Genomic DNA, 25,614 nt, shown 5'->3' on the forward strand with positions numbered 1-25,614 from the left:
AGCTTATGTTGATGATTTTGGCTTTGAAAGAATCCAAGAATTGTACAAGGAATTTGCCACAGTGAAGTTGGTGAGGTATAAACATAATACAAATATAACATTTTTTACATTTGTGACCTGATTTGACTGAGAGACTGCCATCGCGCAAATTACCGCTTTTCACCAGAGGAGAAAATCTTTTTTTTTTTTTCAAAATGAGTTAATAGCACAGGCAGACTCTTCACATACTAGAGCATGTCTGAAATAAGTGTCAGAGCTGAAATCGACATGTAAATATGAAATAAATGCCCAAACATGTAGCTAGGTGTAATGTTAGAGACCACAGCAGTGAACCTTTCAAGCCGGTTTTCTCAACTCGCATTTTTCTGCAAGACATTACTCTATAAGCCATATCTCCAAAACTGGTGGTTCAAACTGAGCAACCAATATGTCAATTTGAAAATTCTAAAAAATCCAATGGCAGTCCCTCAGTCAAATTTAGTCACATTTGGTTCTCAAAAATATAAATAGAACTAGATATAAATACAGATAAATGTCTCTATTGTACTAATGTATAATAATGCAATAACAAGCTCATATTAGAATGCAAATATTTCCCCCAGTTTGGCATGACAAAAACCCTGCAAACAGTGCAGACTCAGAGGCAATGCACTACCATGGTAGTACAAGTCAAGAGTTGGAAATAGATTTCTTCAGAGTGATTATTCTATGCATGCTGTATGCCATCTTTGGAAATGTTTTTTAGACACGACGCAGCCTTGTGATAATGATCTGAGATTAGGCAATCAAAGTATGTTTTATTATCTAACACCAACCCTGTTGCCTCAGTTTCCTCATCCTAAAACAAGGGATTAATAATTACAGAAGATAAATGGGTGCCATCAAGCAGTGCAATACCCTCAATCCCTCCACCATTTACTCTTTCGCCCGCTTAGCCATTTGGGCATTTCCGTAAATTATTAACACTTGAAAACTGTTATTTCATTCATAAATAATTGAGAGTGGAATCACAAGAAGGACGATGCACTAAACACAGGCAGGCGATGATGCGATGGAGCCATCCTGGTAATTATTTTCATCTGCAATTGTGTTGTTGCCAGCCATAAGCAATGGGAGAGCACTGTGCATTCAGATGAACCTGTTTGTACTGCACTGTAATAGTTTATCACTTTAACAGAGAGTCTAATCTGACTTTAAAATGTAATCTTTAAAACAGGGAGGAGAAAAAAACCTGCAGAATTCAGATATTTATTATATCTCTTTAACATAAAAAAGTCCTACCTTGAGAATATGAAATGCTCCAATAACATTGATGTATGCAATGTCTTCACTAGAAAATGGAATGCAGGTCTGCAAATTTGATGAATTATGAAGGTTTGCAAGTGAAATAGAATCTTTGAATATAGTGTACATACTTTGTGTACTAGTGTATTGCATTGTTTCAAACCATTCAAACCTTGTCCTCTTGTGTTCAAAATGCATTTGAACTGTCTTTGCTATTCACGTGGTGCGCAGCCTCAACATGAAGGCTGGAGGTCAGATCTTGATCCCTGCAGCGTTGATATGACCTCATAGGCTATATGTCAGAGGCATACAGGATGGACATGAGAATATAATAATTCTATAGCTTAAGCTTATGTAGCCTTTTAGCCACCTTAACCACTTAAACTGTATATACACTTCGCTGTACATCAAAGAGCGAAGATAGCAGATCTGTAAGTATCACAGCGATCTGCAAACATACAGTATGTTGTGATCTGCTATATTAATGTTTGTTTTCCTATGTTTGCTGAATGTTCGAATAGACACCAGGGTTCATGTGGTTAATGAGACATTTATGAGATGTAATTAATTCATGTTTTGAGTCATGAAAATAATATTACTGTAGCCTTATTGCAGATAGGCAGTGACTGATGTAGAACGACATATTCAGTGCTAAATGTATGGTGAACTGAATTCAGTCTGCAAGTATTTTATTTCATGAACTCACTTTCCTCAGATTATATTATTACAATATACTGCATCCACACGTTTAGACAGTCTCTTGTTTTTCCTTAAAATATGAAACAGAGATATTTTGATGTTTCGGTCGATACTGGTGATTTGTCTTGGAACAGATCTACGTAGCTTATCTTAATAATATTGATAATTCTGTCTCGTGAATTCCCTATCACCAGACAGCCAGCCGACTCAGGGGTTCATTCACTTGAAATGAGTCTAAAACGATAGTTGTGCGGGGCTCTCGGTGAGCTCTGATCCTCTATCTCCTGATTTACTGCAAAGCCAGTCTCCCAGCTCCCCTAAATTTAGGTCACGGATGCCAATGTAAGTGGAGACCTGTAACACAGACCCTCTCGGAGTTCTATTACTTAAGCACCTTTTGATCGATTAGGGAATGTATAATTCAACAGCATCTGGTGGCAAGGTTGTCAGAGTCAGACGTGGTGTGCATGACTTATCCCCCCCCCCCCCCCCCACCCCCATAAGGGAGTTGAAGTAGGAGTTAACGGACACAATTCGACAACCATTAAGCGGATGATGAGCGAGAGTCGGCAGTCGTGTGATGCCAGATTTGGCATTCTGTATCTCATGTAATCATTACCAGAGGCTTAATCGTGATATTTAAAGAGCCTGGTCTGCTGCCTACAGTTGAAGCTGCTATAAAACATTTTAGTTTGATTCCCTTGTCTCTTTGGTTTAATTATACACATTTAGACATGCCTTTTGGTTTACCTTCCAGGTCCAATCTGACGTGACTGAGAGCAATAATAAATGAATACACAAATAAACTAGAAAGTTGTAAATCCAGTGCGCTCAGTGGAGCACAAATATCTGCCGGGAGGCGCATGCTTTGCACGTGTATGAAAAGGCACAATGGAATGGTGGAAGGCCTATATGATAGGATGCTGATCATTAAAGACTTGTGTCAATTATGTTTGTATACAGAGCCAGACTCGGAACACAAATCAGGCCAGACATGTAAATGACAGCAGCTCCCATGTCTGTACAAATTGATAATGACAATGTCAGTCTATCAAAGTAATAACATTTTTGGAAATTAAAAAGTGTGGCTGCCCTGCCGCCCCTAGCCATCGGGACTCTGCACGACACAAGGTTCAACTTTTCATATTTGTGGCGACCCCCACTATACTGCCACCATGAGGCTGATTTACATTTTATACTATTGGGGCGATTGAGTTCCTTGGCCTACTGGCAGAATGCAAACGAAATATGACGCTTATTGGTGGAGTAGTCGCGAGAGATCCTGCGGACAGTGTAACACACAAACACACTTGCCATCTCCACCTGCTTCGCCTGGTGGAGATAAAAGCCTGTGTGGGGTTTCAGTGTCGTCTGCCTCTTTGGGCTTGAGCTCCTTAGAAACCTCGGTGTCAACCGATGCTTCCTTGCGGCTCAGAAAGCTTCCTGTGAATGTGATCTATCCCTTGTGGGAAGTTGACGTGTCCTCAGAACGGAGTCTCATTCGAGTTCTCAAATAACCGTTCTTCCGCCTACAGTAGCCTCGGTGGAACTAACTTAACCCATTTTGGACTGAGGTCAATAAAAAAAGGCTTCTAAATCAAAACATTTTTCTGAAAAACTGTCAGTGGTGCTCAACCTTTTTCATGTCAAGGACCCCCAGAATTATCTCTATTGGGCCACGGACCCCCATCTCAAAATATGTAGTTCCAGGGACCCCCCAGAAGCAAATATTTTAGTTAAAAATGTTTTGATTTGCGCCACATTTGAACGACTTTTCAAAAATAGCAGACCTACAAGCTCGTAGCGCGCCACTCGGTGGCGCGCTATGAGCTTGTAGATCTGCTATTTTTCAATAGCTAAAGTATAACATAATGCTTAAGACACCAACAGGGGTTCCCGCCCAAAATGTGTTAATCTGTTTGTGTTTGAGTATTGAGTTGGGCAGACCTTTTCTAGTGGGGCATCACTCTTGCCATACTAATGTTTCCCTTTGTGTTCTGACCTGATATTTTCAATGCCAAATATTCTTGTATGGAGGAAATCCGCTATAAAAACATACATGCTATTCCTATCTTATTCGTTTATTCAGTTGTGAACACCTTCTAAAGCCACAGACCAGCTAAAAGCCTCCAAACTTCCTACTCCTAACAGTGGTCTCTCATTCACTGGCATACAGACAGACATCAATAATGGTCAAAAGTATAACACTGCATTGCACTTTGGTAATATTTCACAAGGTTGTGCATGCTTGAAATATTTATTTCGTATTCCTTGCTTTTAAAGTATTTTATTGAATTTCCACAAATTACAAGGCATCACAGTACATATCAAGGCTTGGAATTACATACAAAAACAGGCTGCTTACCAGGCCTTGCCATTTCTCACCATGATATATTATTTACATGTATTTACATCACCTGATATTTTGTAAATATCCATAGCATCTGTCTATAATAACTGTCTCTATAATATCCATCTGCAGACACAGGCAGATGTAAAACTCTAGTCTCTATTCTTCACTACTACTGTTAGATGGTGGAGAAAGGTGCTTCACTACTACTGTTAGATGGTGGAGAAAGGTGCTTCACTACTACTGTTAGATGGTGGAGAAAGGTGCTTCACTACTGCTGTTCGATGGTGGAGAAAGGTGCAGGTAAAGCCTTTGTAAAAGGCTCTTCTCATCTAGTAAATGCACTGCAAGCTACCCAAGCGCAGTAATTGCGCAGTAATTTACAATTAATATGATGAAACATTGGTCTGCAGTACTACTGTAGTACTACAGTACGTATATCGATCTCCTGGTACAGTATGTGTCATTTTTTTTCAACCCTTGGGGAGCTACCGGTGACCATCTTACACTCTCAAAGGTATGCTCCAGTTAAATAGAGAATATTTTTAATGAGAAAGGTGGAGGGGAAAAGAACCTGCCCCGGCCATCACCTTGTGAAAAAAAGCATTCATTGTCCAGGGCAAATTAGCAATTAACCCATTCAGGCCTGACGTCGAAATTAAAAAAAAAAAGTTTTCTAAATCATGACAATTTTCGGAAAGATTTGAGGCACATTTTAACGATTTTTCAAAAATAGCAGACCTACAAGTTCATAGCGCGCCACTCGGTGGCGCGCTATGAGCTTGTAGATCTGCTATTTTTCAATAGCTAAATTATAACAATGTTTAAAACACCAAAACGGGTTCCCGCCCCAAAATGGGTTAATGGTTAATGTGGTTAAACGCTAACGTGACATGGATGCGTTCCAGGTCTCAATGGATTAAGGGAAGTAGGCCTTAGACTGAGCCGTTTTCACCTGGCAGGGATTCAATGAGCTTCTCAACAAATCACTCGCCCCCCAAAAAGTTAGAGCCTAAATGAATTTAACGTAAATGTAGTGGAAATGTACTTTGATAAATCCTTTTGGTCCCATGGCTTGAAAGTAGCACGTCATTCTGATGATCAATGCATTATTCTCTTTGTGCGCTGTAGTGTCTATCTTTGCTGAGCAGTGCTTTGCTTGCATTACGACCTTGTATTGATGGACTGTAAGCATGCGTAATATGTGAAATCCATAAATGGTCCAAAATCTATTTGATATATCCCTTTCACCGTCTAATGACTCAGAGGTAGCACTTTGTTATATTGGCAGAGTAGGAAATATTGACATGGCATTTAGGTGGCATTATGAAGCCGGTTTAATATCGTCTTATTGTGTTGTAACAACATCCAATCGTACATCATCTCTGGCATGGTGTGGGCCACTAAATGGCTTGAATGAACTGATGCACCAGCTACACGAAGGTTAGCTTAACCCATTTTGACATGAGATTCTAAAAATGTCTTCTACATCCTGACAGTTTTCTGAAAAAGCTGTTTCTATGTCAGTCGTTCTTCGATTTTTCAAAAATAGCAGACCTACAAGCTCGTAGCGCGCCACTCGGTGGCGCGCTACGAGCTTGTAGATCTGCTATTTTTCAATAGCTAAAGCATAACATAATGCTAACACCAAAAGGGGTTCCCGCCCAAAATGGCTTAATGTAAAAAATCCCCCTAATGCCACCTAATCTATAAAACTCTTAGAGCCTTGATTGAAAATCTGTAGAGTGTGTGTCTTCCTGGACTTTCCATCAGGCCACTGACATTTACAGCATCAAACACAACTTGTTGCATGGCTCTTTTGTTATTGAAAGGAGGTTATATACAGTATATAACAGTACTTTAGATCAGGGGTATTCAACTAGATTAGGCCGGGGGCCACAACTGTAGAATGATTGTGTGTGTGTGGGGGGCCGCACAGCGTGCGCGCGAAGCGCACACATTTGTGGGTTCTCAACATGCATTTTGTGTTCAAACACAAATATTTATGTAATACATTTGTGCACAGTATGAGCAGAGGGTGAAACATGTCTATACAAGTATATGCTACCTTAAAATAGATGTAGACCTATTTGACAGTGCATAAACATAATTGCCATGACATTAACGAGCATCAACAAGCACCAGCTGGACACACACACACACACACACACACACACACACACACACACACACACACACACACACACACACACACACACTCCCTTGCCAACCCACCTCCGTGAGTCACTTACTCACTAGTCTAAAGTGAGTAAGTGACTGGTGTCTGTCATTTCTCTCCAAAAACCCAATATGAATAGGATTAAGAATTACTGTCACTATGATAATCTCACACGTCATATCGTGCACACCTTAACTGTAACTTTAATTAGCTCTCTCCAAAAAAAAACGTTATTTTCTTTTTTATTATTATTGTTTTTGGAAAATTGTTCCAAGGGCCACTAGGGGGCGCTCCACTGGCCGCCAATTGAATACCCCTGCTGTAGATACACAATCCATTGCTGCTACACTCACTGGCATTATCTCGTTTGATATCTGCTGCTAAGTGATGTATCTCAGTGCATACGAGACTGTGATTCTACTGCACGCACACAGTACTTACACAAGAGACTGAGATAGTCTGACTCGTTTTTGTTTTTGTTATAATTTGACCTTGAGCACATTACAGTATGTACTGTTTGATATGAAAGAAAAGCCTTTTTTATTGGAGTTTAAGGCATGGCAAAGAACATTACAAAAAGGACTATGTACAGTTGGGTGCCACCGATATTGTCCCTTATCATTTGACCCATTTAGGCCTGACCTCAAAATTTCAAAAAATCCTTCTAAATCCTCCAGTTTTCTGAAATAAATATTTTCACGATTTTTCAAAAATAGCAGACCTACAAGCTCATAGCGCGCCACTCGGTGGCGCGCTATGAGCTTGTAGATCTGCTATTTTTCAATAGCTAAATTATAACATAATGTTTAAAACACCAAAAGGGGTTCCCGCCCAAAATGGGTTAACTGTCCTTTTGCGCAGATCACGCAAACCTCAGCAAAAAGAAAAGGACAATATCAATGGCCTCCAACTGTACTGTATGATATTTGACATTGTGCCATGCTATGACTTTTTTTCTTCTTTTCTATACTCTATTCTTATGTTCGGGGCTTGTATTGAAAACACATTTAAACCACTCTTTTACACATGTAATCTTATGATGTAACAATAATGTTGAAGATGGTTGGCTCAAACAATGAAAGAATATGGAGATTAAAATGTCATGTTTAGCAAATCCGAGGCAAGACAAAGGAAAATAAAATGGGAAATGCAGTTTGAAAATATATCGTTCGCAAATTAGTACCTCGGTTTCGGTTCAATTCCCGTTTGGTCACACAACAAATGTATTGCATCATAATCTGTCACATAAACAGTTTTTTCCTCAAGATAGGAAATAGTCAACGATAGTGCACCTGCAGCCTATTGTTTTTGGTTTAACGTTAACTGCCTGACATAAACATCTTTATATTGACATGCACTGTGGAGTGGACGGCAGATTAAAAACACATTACCTCCCAACTGGCAGCTTCGCTTCCTAATCGAAAGCCGCCTTGTCAATAATACAATATACCTGCTCTGTCAGCTCGTGGTCCTTACTTTTTTTTGATTGCCTCTCCCCCCCCCCCCCACACTCCTGCAACCGGTTTCATTTTTTTTTTTAAATTATGTTTTTATTTTGGTCATCGTGTACAAGCATAATGAACAACTACATCATGAGATCAAGTGCATTACAATCGTTACGTATATATATAAAGATATATTTCCCATGTTCTCAATGGTGACCAAAGTTTTTTCCTGGAACAAAAAAAACGAACAAACAAGAAAAACTAAAGACGAACATCTGGGCAGCTCTGAAGGGGAAAGGGGGGAAAGGAGACTCTTTCACAAACCTACATTACATATACATTCAGCAAGTTACAATAAAAGAAAGGACAAGAGAATACAAAAAATAAAAGTAGAGAGGTACAGTTGGAGGCCATCGATATTGTCCTTTTCTTTTTGCTGAGGTTTGCGTGATCTGTGCAAAAGGACAGTTAACCCATTTTGGGCGGGAACCCCTTTTGGTGTTTTAAACATTATGTTATAATTTAGCTATTGGAAAATAGCAGATCTACAAGCTCATAGCGCGCCACCGAGTGGCGCGCTACGAGCTTGTAGGTCTGCTATTTTTGAAAAATCGTGAAAATATTTATTTCAGAAAACTGGAGGATTTAGAAGGATTTTTTAAAATTTTGAGGTCAGGCCTAAATGGGTCAAATGATAAGGGACAATATCGGTGGCACCCAACTGTATAGGACGAGCGATAGCAACAAACACAATACTTATTTTTCCCTTATTCCCTGCAACCAGTTTCATCTCCAGTATCGGAGGCATCCTGCCCATGATGCTGGTGCTGGCGTTCATGTATACCGTGTGCATGACCATCAAAGACCTGGTGCTAGAGAAGGAGCTTCGGCTCAAGGAAGTGCTGCGTGCTGTCGGCGTGCAGAACGGCGCGCTCTGGTTCGCGCGGTTCACCGAGAACTGCCTTCTGCTCACTCTTCCGTGTGCACTCATATGTGTCATGGTTAAGGTCAGTATGAGGGAAGGCCGCAGCCGTATGCAGGAGGAACATCATCACAGAGCAATATACTGTTTGTGATTTACTAAAGTAGTTCATTTTTAGGCCAATTTCACCCAGAGAATTTTGTCCAAAACATGTTTGATTCATTCGTTCATGATGCATTGCTTTGTGTTTTGAGGAGAAATACACTGAAAACTATATTGTATGACCCCCTGACATTATAACTGTGGAAATGAGGTTAGTAAGTTTCCCCTTTTTAAGCTGAAACGCTGTATATTCTCCACTGAATGGCTGGGATAAAAAATGCTCACTGCTATCATCATTAAACACAAAGTCAGTGTTCTGCAGGAACCATATCTCCAAGGAGACCCTTTTTTACATTACTGCCCATATCTGCTTGACTTAATTAATGAATTATCAGTAGTTTGCCCTAGTCCCAGTCCCAGAGTCATGGGTTATTTTCTGCATATCAGAAATAATTACCTGAAATAGTTACCTGCCAAACCAAAGCAAAAATCCAGAGGCTCTTAAGAGAGGTTTGTGAACGAGCATGCTTAGATTACTGGTAGGAGGTGCAGGTCAGAAAATAAAGGTTGTGCTCTGTGATATGATATTCCTGCTCATGTTAATCACAAAACTAATTAACGCGCAATCAATCAAAATGAAGTATGACCCGGGAATTATCAAATCAGCATGTAATATCTCCTCATTCGCCTTTCATTTCTTGTAATTGCATCACCTTTTCTTGTGTGCTGTTCTGTGTGGGTAACGATATCCGTGGTGCACTTAGGGAAAAAATGTGGTAAAGAAGATAATGTTAACGGTATTATGTGAGACAATTGACATGGTGATCAAGATCACTGTATATTTCCGAGACATGACACTGTGGCTCTACTGGATATAGAAAACTGGGAATGAAGTTTCTTGTGCCCATATTGAAATGCTAGCGCTGTTAATGGGTATCCATTTTTTTCATTTCTCTCCCAAGAAAGATTTATTGAAGGTGGTTGTAATGGAAGCCCTTTTAGCCTCCTGTTGTTTATTAGTGCATTGTTCCTTTGCGTCATTGATCCTGCTGCATGTAATTGTGTTGCTTATCTGGTGAATCGACTCCCTGTCTAAAGGCTAAGGTGCATACAAGATGAATTATGAAAACATTTATCACGGTATGCAAGCATTTCTCGTCCCAGCAGGTGACAATGCAGCAATAGTGCTTGCCATGTATACTGTACTATATACAGCATCCTTTCAATGTCTCCTTTTTCATCTGCTTTGCTAATTAAATTGAAAAGGATGGTTCTTTTAGATCATCCTAATGAATTTTTGCAGTTTAATTGGAAAATGCCGCTGCTAAATAAAAACTGATATTTGAACAGCTGCGCAAAATGTAATTTCCCATCAGCCTAATGTGTTTGCAAGCCATCAACAATTTGTAAACATTAATAACAATAAATTGAGTTAGTTGGGTGCCTTGGAGGAGCAAGTGCAAGCGTGATGCATATTCATATCGGAGGCCCATTCTAAATGATAATTTCACAGCCATCTTCATCACATTAATAATAATAGCGGATCAGGTAGTAATTATTGGAAAGGCTGTATCTGGATTTGGTGTGACGGCAACCAGTTTTGTCGTTTGCACCTGTGTCCTCTGTCATTGTATGCTTAATTTCTTTTCCATTACGGGGGATGTAAAGCATTTACTCTTTGGCACACACAATGATATATTGCATATAGAGTGCATGAACACTGGCCTCACACACTCACCCCTCTGAGCCAACACCTGAATCAAAGTTATTGGTTGGCAGAGATTTGCCTTACGGAAAGGAACATTGATCAGCAATGATCAATACATCTTTCCTTTCCCCTGCTTACTGTAGTATGTCCTTGTTTTGTCAAAGTGACCCAGTGTTCCAAACTTGCGTCACATGGCAAGTAACAAATTTGATTGATGCAGCAAAACTGACCGCTGTGACAAAATGCTAATTACACCAACAGGAGCCACCCCCTCACTATGAAGACAGCTATTGACACCTCATCAATCACCCACACCCACCCACCACCCTACTGTAGAAATGAGGAAACATCTTGCAAAATGAGTAGTGGGCAATTCTGTCCAAGAGCTGTGGTTATGAGGTGTGAGCAGTGAGGAGTTCAAACAATTGGTTCCCTTTTGACCTTGTGTTGTACCCATTTCTTTCCCCTTTTTCAAGCAATGTTGAAATGACCCTTCATGCACTCTATTTTTCTTTTTTCTTTCAAGATTCATTGGAAGGTGCGCTCGATAACTAAACCCATTTTTTTTATCACCACCTCGTCTTGGTCTGGGCGCTTTTACCTCCCTCTCCTCTCCCAGGTTCATTCGATCGTTGGCACGCTCCCTCCCCTTGTACATGACTTTAGCGTGGATTCTGTCTGTGGCGATGATTGTGAAGGGTATTGTCCTGGAGAAGGAGGCGAGGCTGAAGGAGACAGTGAGGATCATGGGCCTAAGGAATGCCATCTATTGGCTGAGCTGGGCGGTGTCCAGCGTGCTGCCTCTGGCCGTCTGCGCCCTCCTCCTCAGTCTGATACTCAAGGTGATTTCAAAATGATTCCACGGTGATTCAAGGAGAACCCAGCACTTTTTCCCTGGAGGGCTTTGGGCATCAATTAAGGCATGGGGATTAATATAATGTTGATTTTTAGAAATCAATACAGTAGCACCGATGCAATGCAACGGTTGTACTGTAGGCTATAAGTTGTTGTTCAAACAATCTGTCCATCACATTACAACACTACTGTTGGACCCAAACCCAAGCAGCTCCCCGAGCACTGCAATAGTGAATCCCATCCCCCGGATCCTTACCTTAATTTTCACCACATCAAAAACCCATGCCCAAATGTAGCCATAACAGTGTATAACATTACCTAAAAGGTATTACATGAACCACTAGAACCCTAGTGGCCCTGTTCTGGGCATGGCATAATAGGCGATAACATTCTGTGAAAATAAGGCCAAAATATCAGATCTGCAACATCATAACACCAAAATGTGTCGTGTTGTGACCTGTTGAGAAGAGAATAAGCAAGAACTCAGTTGAGTAGTTCAACGTAATAATGTATCGGGTGCACGGTTCATGTAGGAAAGACCTGTTGTCAGCTATTTTAGGCAGAGAGATTTGGTTTAGAGTATATGGTTCAATATTGGTTAAACACCAACCCCATGCCTACCTCAGAAAACTGAATAGCCCTCCAGGATTAGGGAAGGGTTCTTCTCCGTGAATGCAGTGGGGCAGAGTGACTCCCAAAAGATACTTCACAATACACAGTATGACATCAGTCGACTTGCATAACAAACCTAAAGTAGGATGACTTGGCCTGGAGAAACTGGCCTGCACTTTTTAAAACCATAAACTCTGCCCATTGCCATTCCGAATAATCCATTGATCTTTTACAATCAGCTCATTTGATTTGACACATGCCTCCTTTTCTGTATCCGTTTGTCGTTTGATAATTAATGTGCTAATCTGACCCTGGATTGTGTATCATGAATCATCTAACCCCTCCGACCCCCAGAAGGTGTGCAGTTTGAAAACTCTTAGGACAGACATCTGTTCGGTTTTCTTCAACTTCCTATATGTTGTGCCTCACCTCTTTCTCGGTCATTAAACCTTCCCGCTTCCTTCCCTCCGAGGCAGTATGGGAAGGTGCTGCAGTACAGCGACCCGTCGGTGGTCTTCGTCTTCCTGTTGGTGTTCTGCCTGAGCACGGTCACGCAGTGCTTCTTCATCAGCTGCTTCTTCTCCAAGGCCAACCTGGCGGCGGCGTGCGGCGGCCTCATCTACTTCGTCCTCTACCTGCCGCACATCCTCGCCTACGCCTGGAGGGACGTCATGGCATTCCAGGTCAAGGTCGCCGTGGTAAGACAGATTCCCCCCCCCCCCCCCCCCCCTCTTGACTCCTCAATGCGGTTTTGAATAATGCCATGTCTCTCTTGCTGAGTCGCCGCGGCTCGTGGTGGTTGCGAGAGCGTTCATCATACGAAGTGGTCTGGATTGTGTTTTTTAAAGTTCTATTTTTGGTCATTGTATAACCTTGCTCGAGAATGAATCCTTTTTTTGTTTAATTTGCATTTAGTTTTATTTTATTTATGAAGATGAGGCGGAAATGTGTCTGGGAATACATTTCCTTTCGGGGGGAAAAAAGAACGGCTACCGTATAACCTGCCAGGTTAATGGATGAGGGCTTTTTATATACTACTCTAATTTTACCTCATCCATTCCTTACCATTTCCTTGTTCCCATTGGGTTCAAACTTAAACCCAAGTTGTGACTTTATGGGCCTTATATTTAAGAGAAGAACAGAATATGTATTCAGTGCATGATATATAATGCCATTATTGTATGATATATAATCTCAGTGAGGTATATTTCTCATTAGCATACCTGTACTCGCGCTGACCGATGGGCTCAGGCTCCCCAACACACCGTTGGAGATGTGTGTGTGTGATTCAGCTCTGCTATCTATCTGCTCCACAATGCCCAGTGCAGCAAATTCCTGACTGGTCATTTAGCTCGGAGAGTGTCAAAAGGGGTTGAGTTTCACACACAAAGTTAACCGAAGTTTCGGTGATCTGCAGAGTCAGTGTGCTTGTAGATAGGCAGTTTTTCTGCGAAGAGATTTGATGCAGAGGGGAAAAGTATAGAGCCCTGAGGGACCCCCAGGACCTCTCAGGATTTTACCGGGTATATCACTCTGCACAACTTTTCTTAAAATTACATTTATTTTGTCATTTCTTTTGGTTTTTGGGATCAGGATTTGAACCTGTGACACCGCTTGGTTCCCAATGGGTGGAACCGGTTCAGTTCTTTTTGGTTCTTAGTCCATGAGCCAGAGCTCCAAAGTTGGAACATTAATCATGAATAAGTGTGCAAAACCGTACCTATATTAGATTGTTCTCACCGTGAAACTTCCCCAGTTGATTACTTACACGAAGACAATGATTTATTGTATTACAAATTAAACATTTTAAAGCATTATATAGTAAAATATGCAAAAGAAATATATGAAAAAGCTACTACTGTGGAAGGGTTATCATATAATAATTTACTTATATTGATCCTATAAACAATTTAATACAGGTATAGTTTTGCCCACTCAATTCATAATTAACGTTCCAATTTTGGAGCTGTGGCTCATGGACTAAGAACCAAAAATAACTGAACCGGTTCCCATTGGGAACCAACCGGTGAAAAAGGGGTCAATGAGTGAAATGGTTACAACGTTCAAATTGTTTTCCTCAAGTATTCTAGACAAACTATACTACTGCAAGCTATTACTATGAATGATAAGTGCCCAATCTGTACCTGTGAACAGGTACAGTATGAAGCATTCTTTAGAATCTGCAAAATCTACAGTCTCTAGGAAGGTTGAATGACACAGGATGATTCTCGCCTGTTGACGATAAATTGTATACCATTGCTCAACTTTCAGCGTAGCCTTTCCGAATGACCTTTATTGCAGTGCTGCGATCATTTGTCCTGTAATGCGTCCTGTCTGCAGCACATTGTGCACAACAGGAATCTCTCATCTTCATTGCCATGCATCTGGGCACACCTCCCCAGAGTTTCAAATGGGCCAATGTTTCCTTGTTTATCAAGCTCTAGAGGCAGCCGCAAAAAAATATCTCACTTTGTCATCTGACGTTGCTCAATTGTATTCATCTCCTTTCATGCCACGCCATATAGGCTAGCTTGTCTCTTTGATCAACCCACTGACAGACCAACGGGGGCGACTTCACAGCTCAAATTAGTCAGGCCTTTGATTTGCAGTTAGACATATATACGATACTGTACTGATCTAATTTCCTCTGTGGAAAAACATGCCAGTTCTTCTCATTTTAAACTCTAATTGGATGACAGTTACAGTAATTGAGGCATTTGAACATGTTCATCATCATAACGATATTTAATCTTTAAACATTCCTACTGTACAATAAAGGGTTTTTCCTCTCTGCACCTACTAGATCACTTATCACGGCAGCCATCTGGCTGACATGTTGAGTGGCAGCGCACTTGCAATATCCTCACGGTCCACCAGTGGGCCACAGCCCACAGGTTGGGAACCCTTTACTAGATGGATTGGCTACCACTTTAATTAACACAAACAATGTCCCTCTGACCAGGCCAACATCCTGTTTTGTCTCTGCTCTCACTCAGAGAGAGAGAGAGAGAGACTTGTTTGGCACACCCACAGTCCCTACATCGTCCTCGATAATGAAGTCATAAACCAACCCTACATTTGTGCAAAGAGAAAGGACGAAACCGAATGACTCCCAAGTATAGTTGTCAAACATGCTGGTGAGTGCTCCCCAGTGGCGTGCACAGATAGACACTAGGGGGTGCTAGAGCACCCCCTGCCCTTTTGGCAATGTGCCCTTTTGAAAAAAAAACGTATTTTTTTTTTTGTACTGTACATTATGTGGACCATGGTGACATTGATCAATTCTTAATACAAAGCTTCTAATATATTATTTAGTCCCCAGAATCTATAAATCCCACACTATTTAGGCAACCGGCCGGTTCCACGCGCTGCACAAGGTGCCCTTTTTTTCCTTGAGCACCTGCCCCTCTAAATGTCTGTGCACGCCCCTGGTGCTCCCCAATGAACCATGCTACCTGTCACCTATCATGTTCTCCCTCTACACCTCTGACTTTTCATTATTATATTGATGATGAATCATCAACCAGAGGGTAGAGAGTAATTTAACAATGTAAAACATAATGCGGATCTATATGAAGTCTGTCTGCTCTGTTCAAGAAAATAACATAAATCTCCACTACTGTGGATCTCATTGACCCGGCAGACAGTGTCTCTCAGAGGATTGTGCACAGATGAGGTCTTGGACACCAGGGAGAGCACAGTGTGCTGAGCGAGACATAAACATTGACAAAGACAAAGTGGTTGGCAGGTGTGCCAACATGAAGGAGAGCACGATGGCATTATTTAATGGGCGCTTGATCTCTACATAGATCGTTCACCTGTTTGCATTATTACTTTACTGTTTAAACTGTTTCACTTTAGAATGTTTGGAGTAATTTTATTAATTTTAATTTTGTATTTAATTTAATTTTAACGTCTGCTTGGGCTTTTGTGAACACCCCAGACAGTTTTTGTCCCATTGTAACTTCAAACTCCATTTTAACCATGTTAGATTTATTGAAACACCCGTCCTTGTTTCTGGTGACTGGTATTGTCCTTCTAATGGAGACTGTGTTTTCAAGAAGTGGGCACACCGTCTCCAACATGTGACTCTGTCTGTCTGTCTGTCTGTCTGTCTGTGTGTCTGTCTGGGGTACCAACAGGTGACAAAGTGGCGCTGTTGAGCTTCACACTGTGCACAGGTGCATGATGGGAAGCTTGAGTTTTTCGTGTAACAATTCTAACATTCTATATGGGTTCTGTTCTTTCTGCATGGCATACAGACATACATACAGTACCATATACTGCTTTGCTCTTTGGATACAGTATTTGATCTCCATCACATGTATAAAAGGTATGGTGCTGGCCGGGTCACAGCACACTTTGTTTGTCGCTGTCCATCAGCACTGGTGCTGAACCATTCTCTAATCAATGCACTGACTTGTTCTTCCCTTGGTTTGTCCATTCTATCACAACTGGCATTTTCTTCTCTGTGTCCTTCAGAAGAAGCTTGTCTTGCAGCTTTCTTGGCTCAATGAGTGTCAGACTGTCAGTTTATGCTTACTTTGGGCACCTGCCTACTTGGGGACCACGCTAGGCGGTAACGATGCAATGCGATCACAGTGCAAGTTGGGAATGCATGCTCTACACAGTTATGCAATACCCACTGAACTAGTCTCAGAGTATTCACTATGTCTGCCTGTCTCCCCTTTATGCCTAAATCGGCAGATCAACCAAACAAACTTGACGCCATTGCAGAGCAAACAAACTCCAGCAGTGCTTGCACATGCCGTGCGAGCAAGTTGCACCTCCCCAGATTGTCTTAACTGGCCGAACACCCGCTAGCCAAACATTGTGTGAGATAGTTCAGACCCTCCATACGCTTGTGATATGTGTTGTCGATACACTTTGTGATTTTTGTTGTTTAATTTAGTTAGAAGAAGAAATGCTGGCTGAGGATGTTAGGAGGTACACACACTTCTATAATCCCTCTCTGAGGGATTCCACACACATCCAGATGCCAATGGAATAATGGAGGGAGATGGCACAGACTTTTCCCACTGTCTGTCACCAGAAACAACGGTATCTCAGAGACAAATTGTCAGAGGTTGATAATATGGCACTTTCCATACCAATACAGCTCAAAGTGCTGTACAGAAAAAAGAACGAAAAAACTGATTAAAACAGATTAAAATAAAAAACCTCAGCAAATATACAATGCAATACAATATAAGCACCTATAAGATGCTTATCTTATCTTGCCAATGTTATTAATGTTTTGACTGCAGGTGCATGCCAAAGCACAGCTAAAAGCAGTGTTTTACAAACAAATAAGAGACATGGAGGGCATATTCACAAACCAATGTCCTGTATTTTCCTCTTTGTCGAAAAATATGTGTTTTTCTTGTTTTGTTTTGAGTCACTGGATACTCGTGGAGGCTACGGTGCTGCGCATGCTGGGCTTTTCTTTTCCACCTCTGAACTCCTGCCCTCTTCTCAAAGTAAAGTGTTCTGTCTGCTACTCATTAGCCCCAACTTGCACTCCGCATTTAGGGGATTGGGACAGCGGAAGTTGCTAGCAGCTGTTTGGGTATGGTGGTCAGGTTGGTGGTACTACAAGGTGGCGGATAATCTTTGCGTCAGCCGGTAGGCTTCTGCCCACAGTGGTATGTTCTTCCTTTATACGTAATGGACAAATTAAGTGTTAAAAAGCTTCTGTAAATGGCTGTGGCATCTGCCCGAGTGAAAATGCAGCGAGCAAATGAGGCATGATGCAACAGCTGGCATCGCAGAGTGATAGGCCATGGCAGATGATGTCTCACGGGCAGAACATCATTTGCAATTTCCTACAGTATGAAAGATCTAACCAATCTTTGTTTGTACCACATGAATTGCCTTCTGCATGTTTCTCTCTTAGTTTAATTGAAAATCCCTTATAAATGCTCACAGAGTCTGCATAATGGGAATCAAGTCATCCGCCATGGTTACTCTTCCTGTTTAGGCTGCAATAGATCATTGATCATGTATGATTGGGAAGTTAGCCCCAGTCCAAGTAGCAGATTTTTTAGCAGGACTAAATTACAAATAACTAACTGACAAATAATAAGAGGTTCTTGTTTAAAGCTGGAATCCGTAAGTTCCATGTCCTACCCATGATTCAAACACCGGTCTCCACCGGAGACCAAACTTTGACTGTTGCTCCAAGGTAGAATCCCATCTTGTGCAACAAATTTGGCCCATTTTCAGGGGATGGAGGGTTAGGATCTGGTTAGGATGCCTCTCGGGCGTCTCCCTAGGGAGGTCCTCGAGGCACAAGTGTTCATACTAGCAAAGCAACGTTGCTATGTATCAATGGAAGTTAAGGGAGACCACCTCCGGCTCCAACCACTGAAGTTGTGCTAGTTACCTGTACATTGTGTTAAGATACTCTACAATACAGATTATAATGTTTTTGTCATTTAAAATAAGTTCTCGGTTGCAGCTTTAACAGGTGTTTGTTACATATTTGATTCATAATTCCATGTGCTCACACTCAGTCTTCCATGTTTGATCAAATGTTTCTAATGCCTGTGTATCTTTCATTCCTAGAGTTTATTGTCGTGTGTGGCCTTTGGCTATGGTTGTGAGAACTTCGCTAAATACGAGGAGCAAGGCATCGGCATCCAGTGGTCCAATATCACCCAGAGTCCAGAAGAAGGCGAGAAATACAGTTTTCTTGTGTCCATCATCATGATGCTGGTTGATGCTGTTTTGTACTGGCTGCTCACCTGGTACATTGAAAACGTCTTTCCAGGTATGCATTAATGAATCCAGATGTTACCCACTACTGTATTTAGACGTTTAGATAAGTCTTTGTCAGTAGTATGGACAATCACAAACCCTCAGTCATGTGGATGTTTTCACAAGATGTTTATTAAGTAATAGATTTGGAGATTCACAGAGATAGAGAGACACTGTGACCTTTCAGTAGTTTTGTCAATTAGAAATGGACCTGCAATTAGAAGGGAACTGTCTTCACATTCCCCTTGCCCCTGTAAATTATCAAAGGGCACCTACGGACGGCTGCAATTCGAAACTTGCCTCTGTAAAATCTGAATCCCGCCCACCGCCCACCCCTTTTTCCCCTCACTTTATATGTTTCTTTTCCCTTTTTACCTCCCTTATGATGAATTCCTGTTCTGTTCTTTGACTATATATAGAAGTGTCTATTTTTACGTCTCTAAATGTTTTGATGAATTGAACAAGGTGGACCCTCTTGTAAACAAGTGTAATGCTTAATTGGGTCGTCCACTCACAGTTAACAGTCTTTGTATTGAGTTTGTGCTTGAAATGTACTGTAATTCGGCAAACTGTTAATACATATTTCAATCAATCAATCAATTAAACAAGGGCAAATGTGTGCTACATATGTGTAATGTCCCCCTCTAGATAGTTATTCAAATCTTAATATTTTCTATACACTTGATAACAGGCCAGTATGGAATCCCCAAGCCCTGGTATTTCCCTTTCTCTGCATCTTATTGGTGTGGGAAAGCCTCAACAGCTGCAGTTGACCAGAGTTCGTTTAAGGACCATGGGGTACATAACGGTACAGTAGCCTTTAATTGTTACTTCTCACCTGTGGGCATTAACCCAATCTTTGCCAACCTCGAGCTATCTCGAGAATAGCTATTTAATCCATCGGTGCCAACCTCAAGATTACGAGATTTGATTAAAGAGCATTAATCAAGCTTTAAAAGTAATATTTTTACCTTATTCCGCAGCCTACATCCCGATCATCGGTGTATTAGTGGTTTTAAGCGCTCAGAAAAGGAAAAAGTACGATGTTGGGAGCTTAATAAAACATTAATTCGAGGTCGCGCTGACCATAATAATAGTCCGATCGGCAGAACACAGCTGCGAGCGACCCTGGCACGACAATGGAGGACAATCACTTCCAGGTCGGCCAGATAACGCTTCTTCTTCTCTGCTTATATCGTTCATTATGTTGACACTGGCCTCACGTTACCGCCTATGATAACGGGAGGGAATGTGTTAAGCAAACAGACATGGCGTTATTGTCTCACTCTGGGACGGGTTGCAAATGAACATTAGCAGGTTCTCTGTCACACGAGGCGAGGGTGATAATGGACTAAAGAGTTGTGAAGCAAAAAGAGAATATAGTGTACTTCAATTCAAGACTTAGTAAAGGTATTATTAGCTTCCTTGGTCTCATTGATTTACTCTAATTTCAACTGGACATAAATTCCAACTACAGATGGTATATGCTGTACTATGTAGCTGGGATAGTGAAATTCTAAAGCACAGATACAAACGCAATTACACGCTTCACAAAATGAAATTTGAACAAAAAAAGAAGGAATTGGACGGACTTATCAATTGTATTACTGAGGTTCAGAGTTTAACTTATTTTCCATCGTAGAAAAACAACTGCAGAGTACTTGAGGATAAAGGGCACGCGTTTCTGTTGGAAAAAAGAAAAAACTATCAAAAGTATGATATTTCCGTATGATACACTATAAAACACATACAGTATAGACGCTATTAATATAAAGTCGTTGAGCCTCTTGAATATAATGGTCCTTACCTCGGATAACCTCCCTTATCAGCAATGTTGACCTCTTTCCATCTCTCTCCGCCACGGAGGTGTGTTGGCAAGGGGTGTGTGTGTGTGTGTGTGTGTGTGTGTGTGTGTGTGTGTGTGTGTGTGTGTGTGTGTGTGTGTGTGTGTGTGTGTGTGTGTGTGTGTGTGTGTGTGTGTGTGTGTGTGTGTGTGTGTGTGTGTGTGTGTGTGTGTGTGTGTGTGTGTGTGTGTGTGTGTGTGTGTGTGTGTGACTGACTGTGTGACTGACTGTGTGACTGACTGTGTGACTGACTGTGTGTGTGTGTGATAGGTAATCATACTAATGCTACTATATATATTTTTAATTAACCATCCCTGAGCACAGTTAGTCTTATGGTGCGTTCACACGGGCAGATGCGAAGATACAGTCTACCATTCATTGTGAATGTAAGCCAGCGACGTAAAGATGTGTGTAGCTGCTTCAAAAGATACAAAACTACAAAAAAGATAACTGGCTTCAACTTCAGATACAAAGCGACAAATTGCCAGAGGGGGAAATCATGCGTTTTAAATGTCTACCCCAGTGTGCACATGAATATTTTAACCCCACTTTAAAAATATCTTTTGCATCTGCCCGAGTGAACGCAGCATTAGACTTAGATCATCGGTCAAACAAACATATGTGTTTTCTTCTTTCTAAAGAGTACCTGGAGAACCCAGCACCTGATATGAAACCAGGAGTCTCCATCCGCAATCTTGTGAAAATCTACAAGACTGGGAAGAAGCTGGCTGTGGATGGACTGAGCATGGACTTCTACGAGAACCAGATCACATCGTTTCTGGGTCATAATGGAGCTGGAAAAACTACCACCATGTAAGTTATTTCGGTAACCATGCAGGGAGGTGAAAGCACCTTTTATAGTGTTTTCTCATGGTGCCAATTTAGGCCTTTATCTGTATTCTAGCGGCAGTTTGTAGTTTGTTGCTTGTTTAAGGTTATGTTGTCATAGTGACGTGGCTGTGGTTCGTGGCCAGAATGACGTCAGGAATTCCGCCCGCCCTCCCATTAGTCAATTTCGATATAGGATAGGTACTCGGCTCTCTTTTCGTCACAACAGTGCGGCACACAGTGACTGCAATACAGCCCCTGCTGCTCCCCTGATTCTCTGGCTGATCTCCTTCTCTGTCTTCCCCTCACTCGTGAACAAGACCCCGGGATACCTAAACTCCTTCACCTGGGGCAATGTCTCATTCCCTAAGGGTAGCAGTGACTTACACCAAATAAATACTGTGAGTTAATATGGAAATGCCAACAAGTTGGTGCTTAAAATACTGCTCAAAATCCCACGTTTGTGTGAAATGAAATGAAATGAAATGAAATGAAATGAAATCTATATTTACCCAGGGTATCTGGGCTAAGCTCAAGAACTTGTTTCCAGCCAGGCCCTGCTCATAGAACACATTTCATCGTAGTGGTTCAATGCCTTGTTCAAGGGCACTTCAGCGGTGGTCATTTTAACGTGTCGGACGGCTGATTCGAACTAGGAACCTTCCGGTATCAAGACCGCGCCGCTATCCGTTCGGCCACCGCTGCCACTCACTGACAAAGACCAGTCCTTTGTCAGTGACATGTTATTTTCCTAAACAATTACTATACACGTTTCAGTTACAGGCAAATAATGACATGTCTAATGCAATTAGGTGAAACATTGTGTCTATTGTTTGTCTATTTGTGAGCATCACTGGCATCATGCCCACAGTATTTAATTGGAAGAGCAAAATTATCCTAATTGGAAACCTTTAAGGACCTGATACACATATCTGTTTTTGTATTAATGATTGACGATTTTATTGTATTTCATTAGACGCCATGCAAGAAAAAAATGTTCATCTAGGAAGCGCCAAGGACAAATACACAATACAGTCTTCCGACTTATTTTCATTGTGGTCCTTGATCTGGGTCAAATAAACATTGCTACAAAATACATACAGGCAAACATTACATCAATGAATAAAACAATGAAGAGATACACTACCTACATCATAAATACATGTGATCTCATTACTAATTTAGTTAAACATACTATTCTGCAACATTTTCTAAAAGCAAGTTCTTTGTTAGCGACATTACTGGTATTTTCAACCACTCTAAACTCTCCAAGTATTCTCCTAATTGGACACCTTTATTCATACCATTATTTCTGTCTTATTTGTGAGCATGCTTGTTCTCAAAGTTTCTCCAAAAAATTAAAAAATAGATTAAGTGGCATCATGCCCACAGTATTACAGTATTTAATTGGAAGAGCAAAATTATAATTGTCATCATTTTCAACCACTCTACATTATCCAAATATTCTCTTCTGGGTTATTATTATAACTACCTGAATGAACAAATACAAAATAATAAAGATACTTCTGTCTCTATCACTAGCTAAGCAGCCATGACTGTCTCTTGTTGTTTGAGTAGAACAGGTAGGTAGCCTGAAGGATCACAAAGTTTCTCTGCTGCATCTTGTTGACTCATTTAGGCAGTTTGTCATTTATGAAAAAAACCCAAACAAAGAATTAGAAAGTAGAAAGAAACGGCAGGTTACAACACTTTTTTTTGTTGTTTTTCTTCTTTGTAATTGTTTGTTTGGTCCAAAATATTGTGTTTATTGTCATGATTTGTCACGACTGGAGTTGGCTTTGTCCGCGGCGTAACCGTCTTTAAATAAATACTTTTTGAAATGTCTATGGGAAAAATGCATTGGGATTCATTTCCTGGGCCTGGCGTCGTCATGACAGGGGGCGGTGCTCTATACCTTGCCAGCATTAGACCCCACTGAGACGGTAGTGGGGAACAAAGAAGCAGCCAAAATGAATCTCTACCTTAAAAGTATATTCAGTGATTTTACTTAATTCAAATATCACTTATTTTTTCTTTTTTTCTAAATAATCCTCCCTACTATAGAGTGTGCTGACCATATAAGGAGTTCCTCCCTGTCCCCAGTGAGCCCCTGGGGTCAAAAAACCCTAGTTTCAGTTTTGGTAGCGGGTGGCAAAGCCTTCATCCAATCAGGATGAGAGGGGCCTTCCTCCAATCATGATCGACTGGGGGCGGGCCTTGGTGCACATGCTGTTGGCCTGTTGCACTTCCCCCCACTGTAGAGCGTGCATGTGCACATTTTGTTACCGGGGCGGACTGGGTGGTTTTCCAAATCACCCAAATCACTGAATGCTCCTTTAACTGTGCCGTATATATATTATTCTGAATTTGGCCGAGCTGACATTTCTCTTGTTCCTTTGTATTTCCACCATTCAGGTCTATTTTGACAGGACTGTTTCCGCCTACGTCGGGGACTGCCCTCATAAACGGATATGACATCCACACTGACATGGACACCATCCGGAAGCACTTGGGAATGTGCCCACAGCACAATGTCTTATTCAACGAGTAAGTGTGTGTGCAACACAACAATATACTCCTCACAGAACACAACCATCCAGTGAAAAATATTGACATAAAACATTACCCCTGGCCCGTACTAATGGCCCTGCAATACAATATGCCTTCCAAAATGTCCAGGGAACAAATCGTTGTTTCTTTTCCTTTTATGTGAGGGGGTTGGTTCATGTCAGTCCTTGTCAAAGAGCAGGCCTGCAGCCTTAAATGATTTCCACCCACCATGCTATAGATTATATCATCATAGATGTTATCATAAGTTTGCTCTAAGAACACTGTGGTATTAGAAAAACATCACTGCACTGGTGTTTAATCGCATGCATAGCGATGGCTCTGTGTCTCGCTTACACTTCAAATCAATACATCATTATCCCATCCCCATATCCTGTAGAAATGAAATGAACTTTGTCCGCTCAGTCCACTTTAGTCTCCCTAATAGCGTCATTGGTAACCATTATTCAAGCTTTCAGACCACCTTTATAAAGTCCCTTCCATATCTCCAACTTCACAAACTGATTACCTGCAACTGCATACAAGTCTTACATCATAATTACGACGGACTGAGCTCCTGCAAATTACAGTCATTAATATTTATTCCGGGCAGAGCCGAAGTGTCTATATTTAAAGTGGGGTTAAAATATTCATGTGCACACAGGGGTAGACATTTAAAACGCATGATTTCCCCCTCTGGCAATGCCGTAAAGACAGGCAGACGGAAATCAAGGCAATTCTTGTCAGCCTGTTGTAAACAGCAGTCAGAATTGGTGGGAGATCATGCATCCCACAGGCTGTATTAATGTGACAGTTTGGATGTTTGAATCTCTGATCGTTGATCACCTGTTTAAAGTCAAGTCATGCACCTCTCTTTGGTCATTCAATTCTCATGATACGCCAGTTATAATATAACTGACAGTTTAAGCCTTTTTATTCAACAGGGTGCAAGTGAAAAAAGCGACAACGTTTCGATGTAACCATAACATCTTTGTCATGAGGATGACATAATAAAACTAATTTTACTCACTGTTTTACACGTGTAATTGTGTGATGCGGCAATAACGTAAAAAGTGAACAAAATGCTTTGTCTTATGTTCTATAGCATAATGAGTAACTGTGTGTGCTTATACTGTAAGTAACTATAATTATATTGGTACAGATTATAATGCATTATACTGTACACTTAGTATGTTTATAATGACTTATAGACATGGGCTTAATTTGTGTTACCCAATATATTTTCATCAGTTTGACAGTGGAAGAGCACATCTACTTCTACGCCAGACTGAAGGGATGCAGCCGCGACCAGGTGAAAGCCGAGATGGACCAAATGATTACGGATGTGGGCCTGCCTCACAAGAGGAAGGAACTCGCCAAGAACCTGTCGGGTATGTGATTGTGTGTGTTTGCGGATACACATGTGCAGAGCACATCTGTGCATGTCCTTGAGCTTCCGTGGAACCAGGAAATCATGCAC

At 41.2% G+C, this 25,614-nt stretch overlaps 1 protein-coding gene across 1 annotated transcript in view; it reads left to right on the forward strand.

Moving 5' to 3' along the window:
* Positions 1 to 25,614, forward strand: part of LOC306914597 (phospholipid-transporting ATPase ABCA1) — a 272,775-nt gene that overhangs the window by 103,413 nt on the left and 143,748 nt on the right. Inside the window, exons 16-22 of the mRNA XM_079491713.1 lie at positions 11,309 to 11,531; positions 12,633 to 12,854; positions 18,724 to 18,928; positions 19,607 to 19,723; positions 21,401 to 21,572; positions 24,003 to 24,134; positions 25,386 to 25,525. Of these exons, the coding sequence (XP_079347839.1) occupies positions 11,309 to 11,531; positions 12,633 to 12,854; positions 18,724 to 18,928; positions 19,607 to 19,723; positions 21,401 to 21,572; positions 24,003 to 24,134; positions 25,386 to 25,525 (1,211 nt within the window). The remainder of the gene's footprint in view (positions 1 to 11,308; positions 11,532 to 12,632; positions 12,855 to 18,723; positions 18,929 to 19,606; positions 19,724 to 21,400; positions 21,573 to 24,002; positions 24,135 to 25,385; positions 25,526 to 25,614) is intronic.

Source organism: Electrona antarctica (assembly GCF_951216825.1).
Source record: "Electrona antarctica genome assembly, chromosome: 21".
NCBI classification, from domain to species: domain Eukaryota; kingdom Metazoa; phylum Chordata; class Actinopteri; order Myctophiformes; family Myctophidae; genus Electrona; species Electrona antarctica.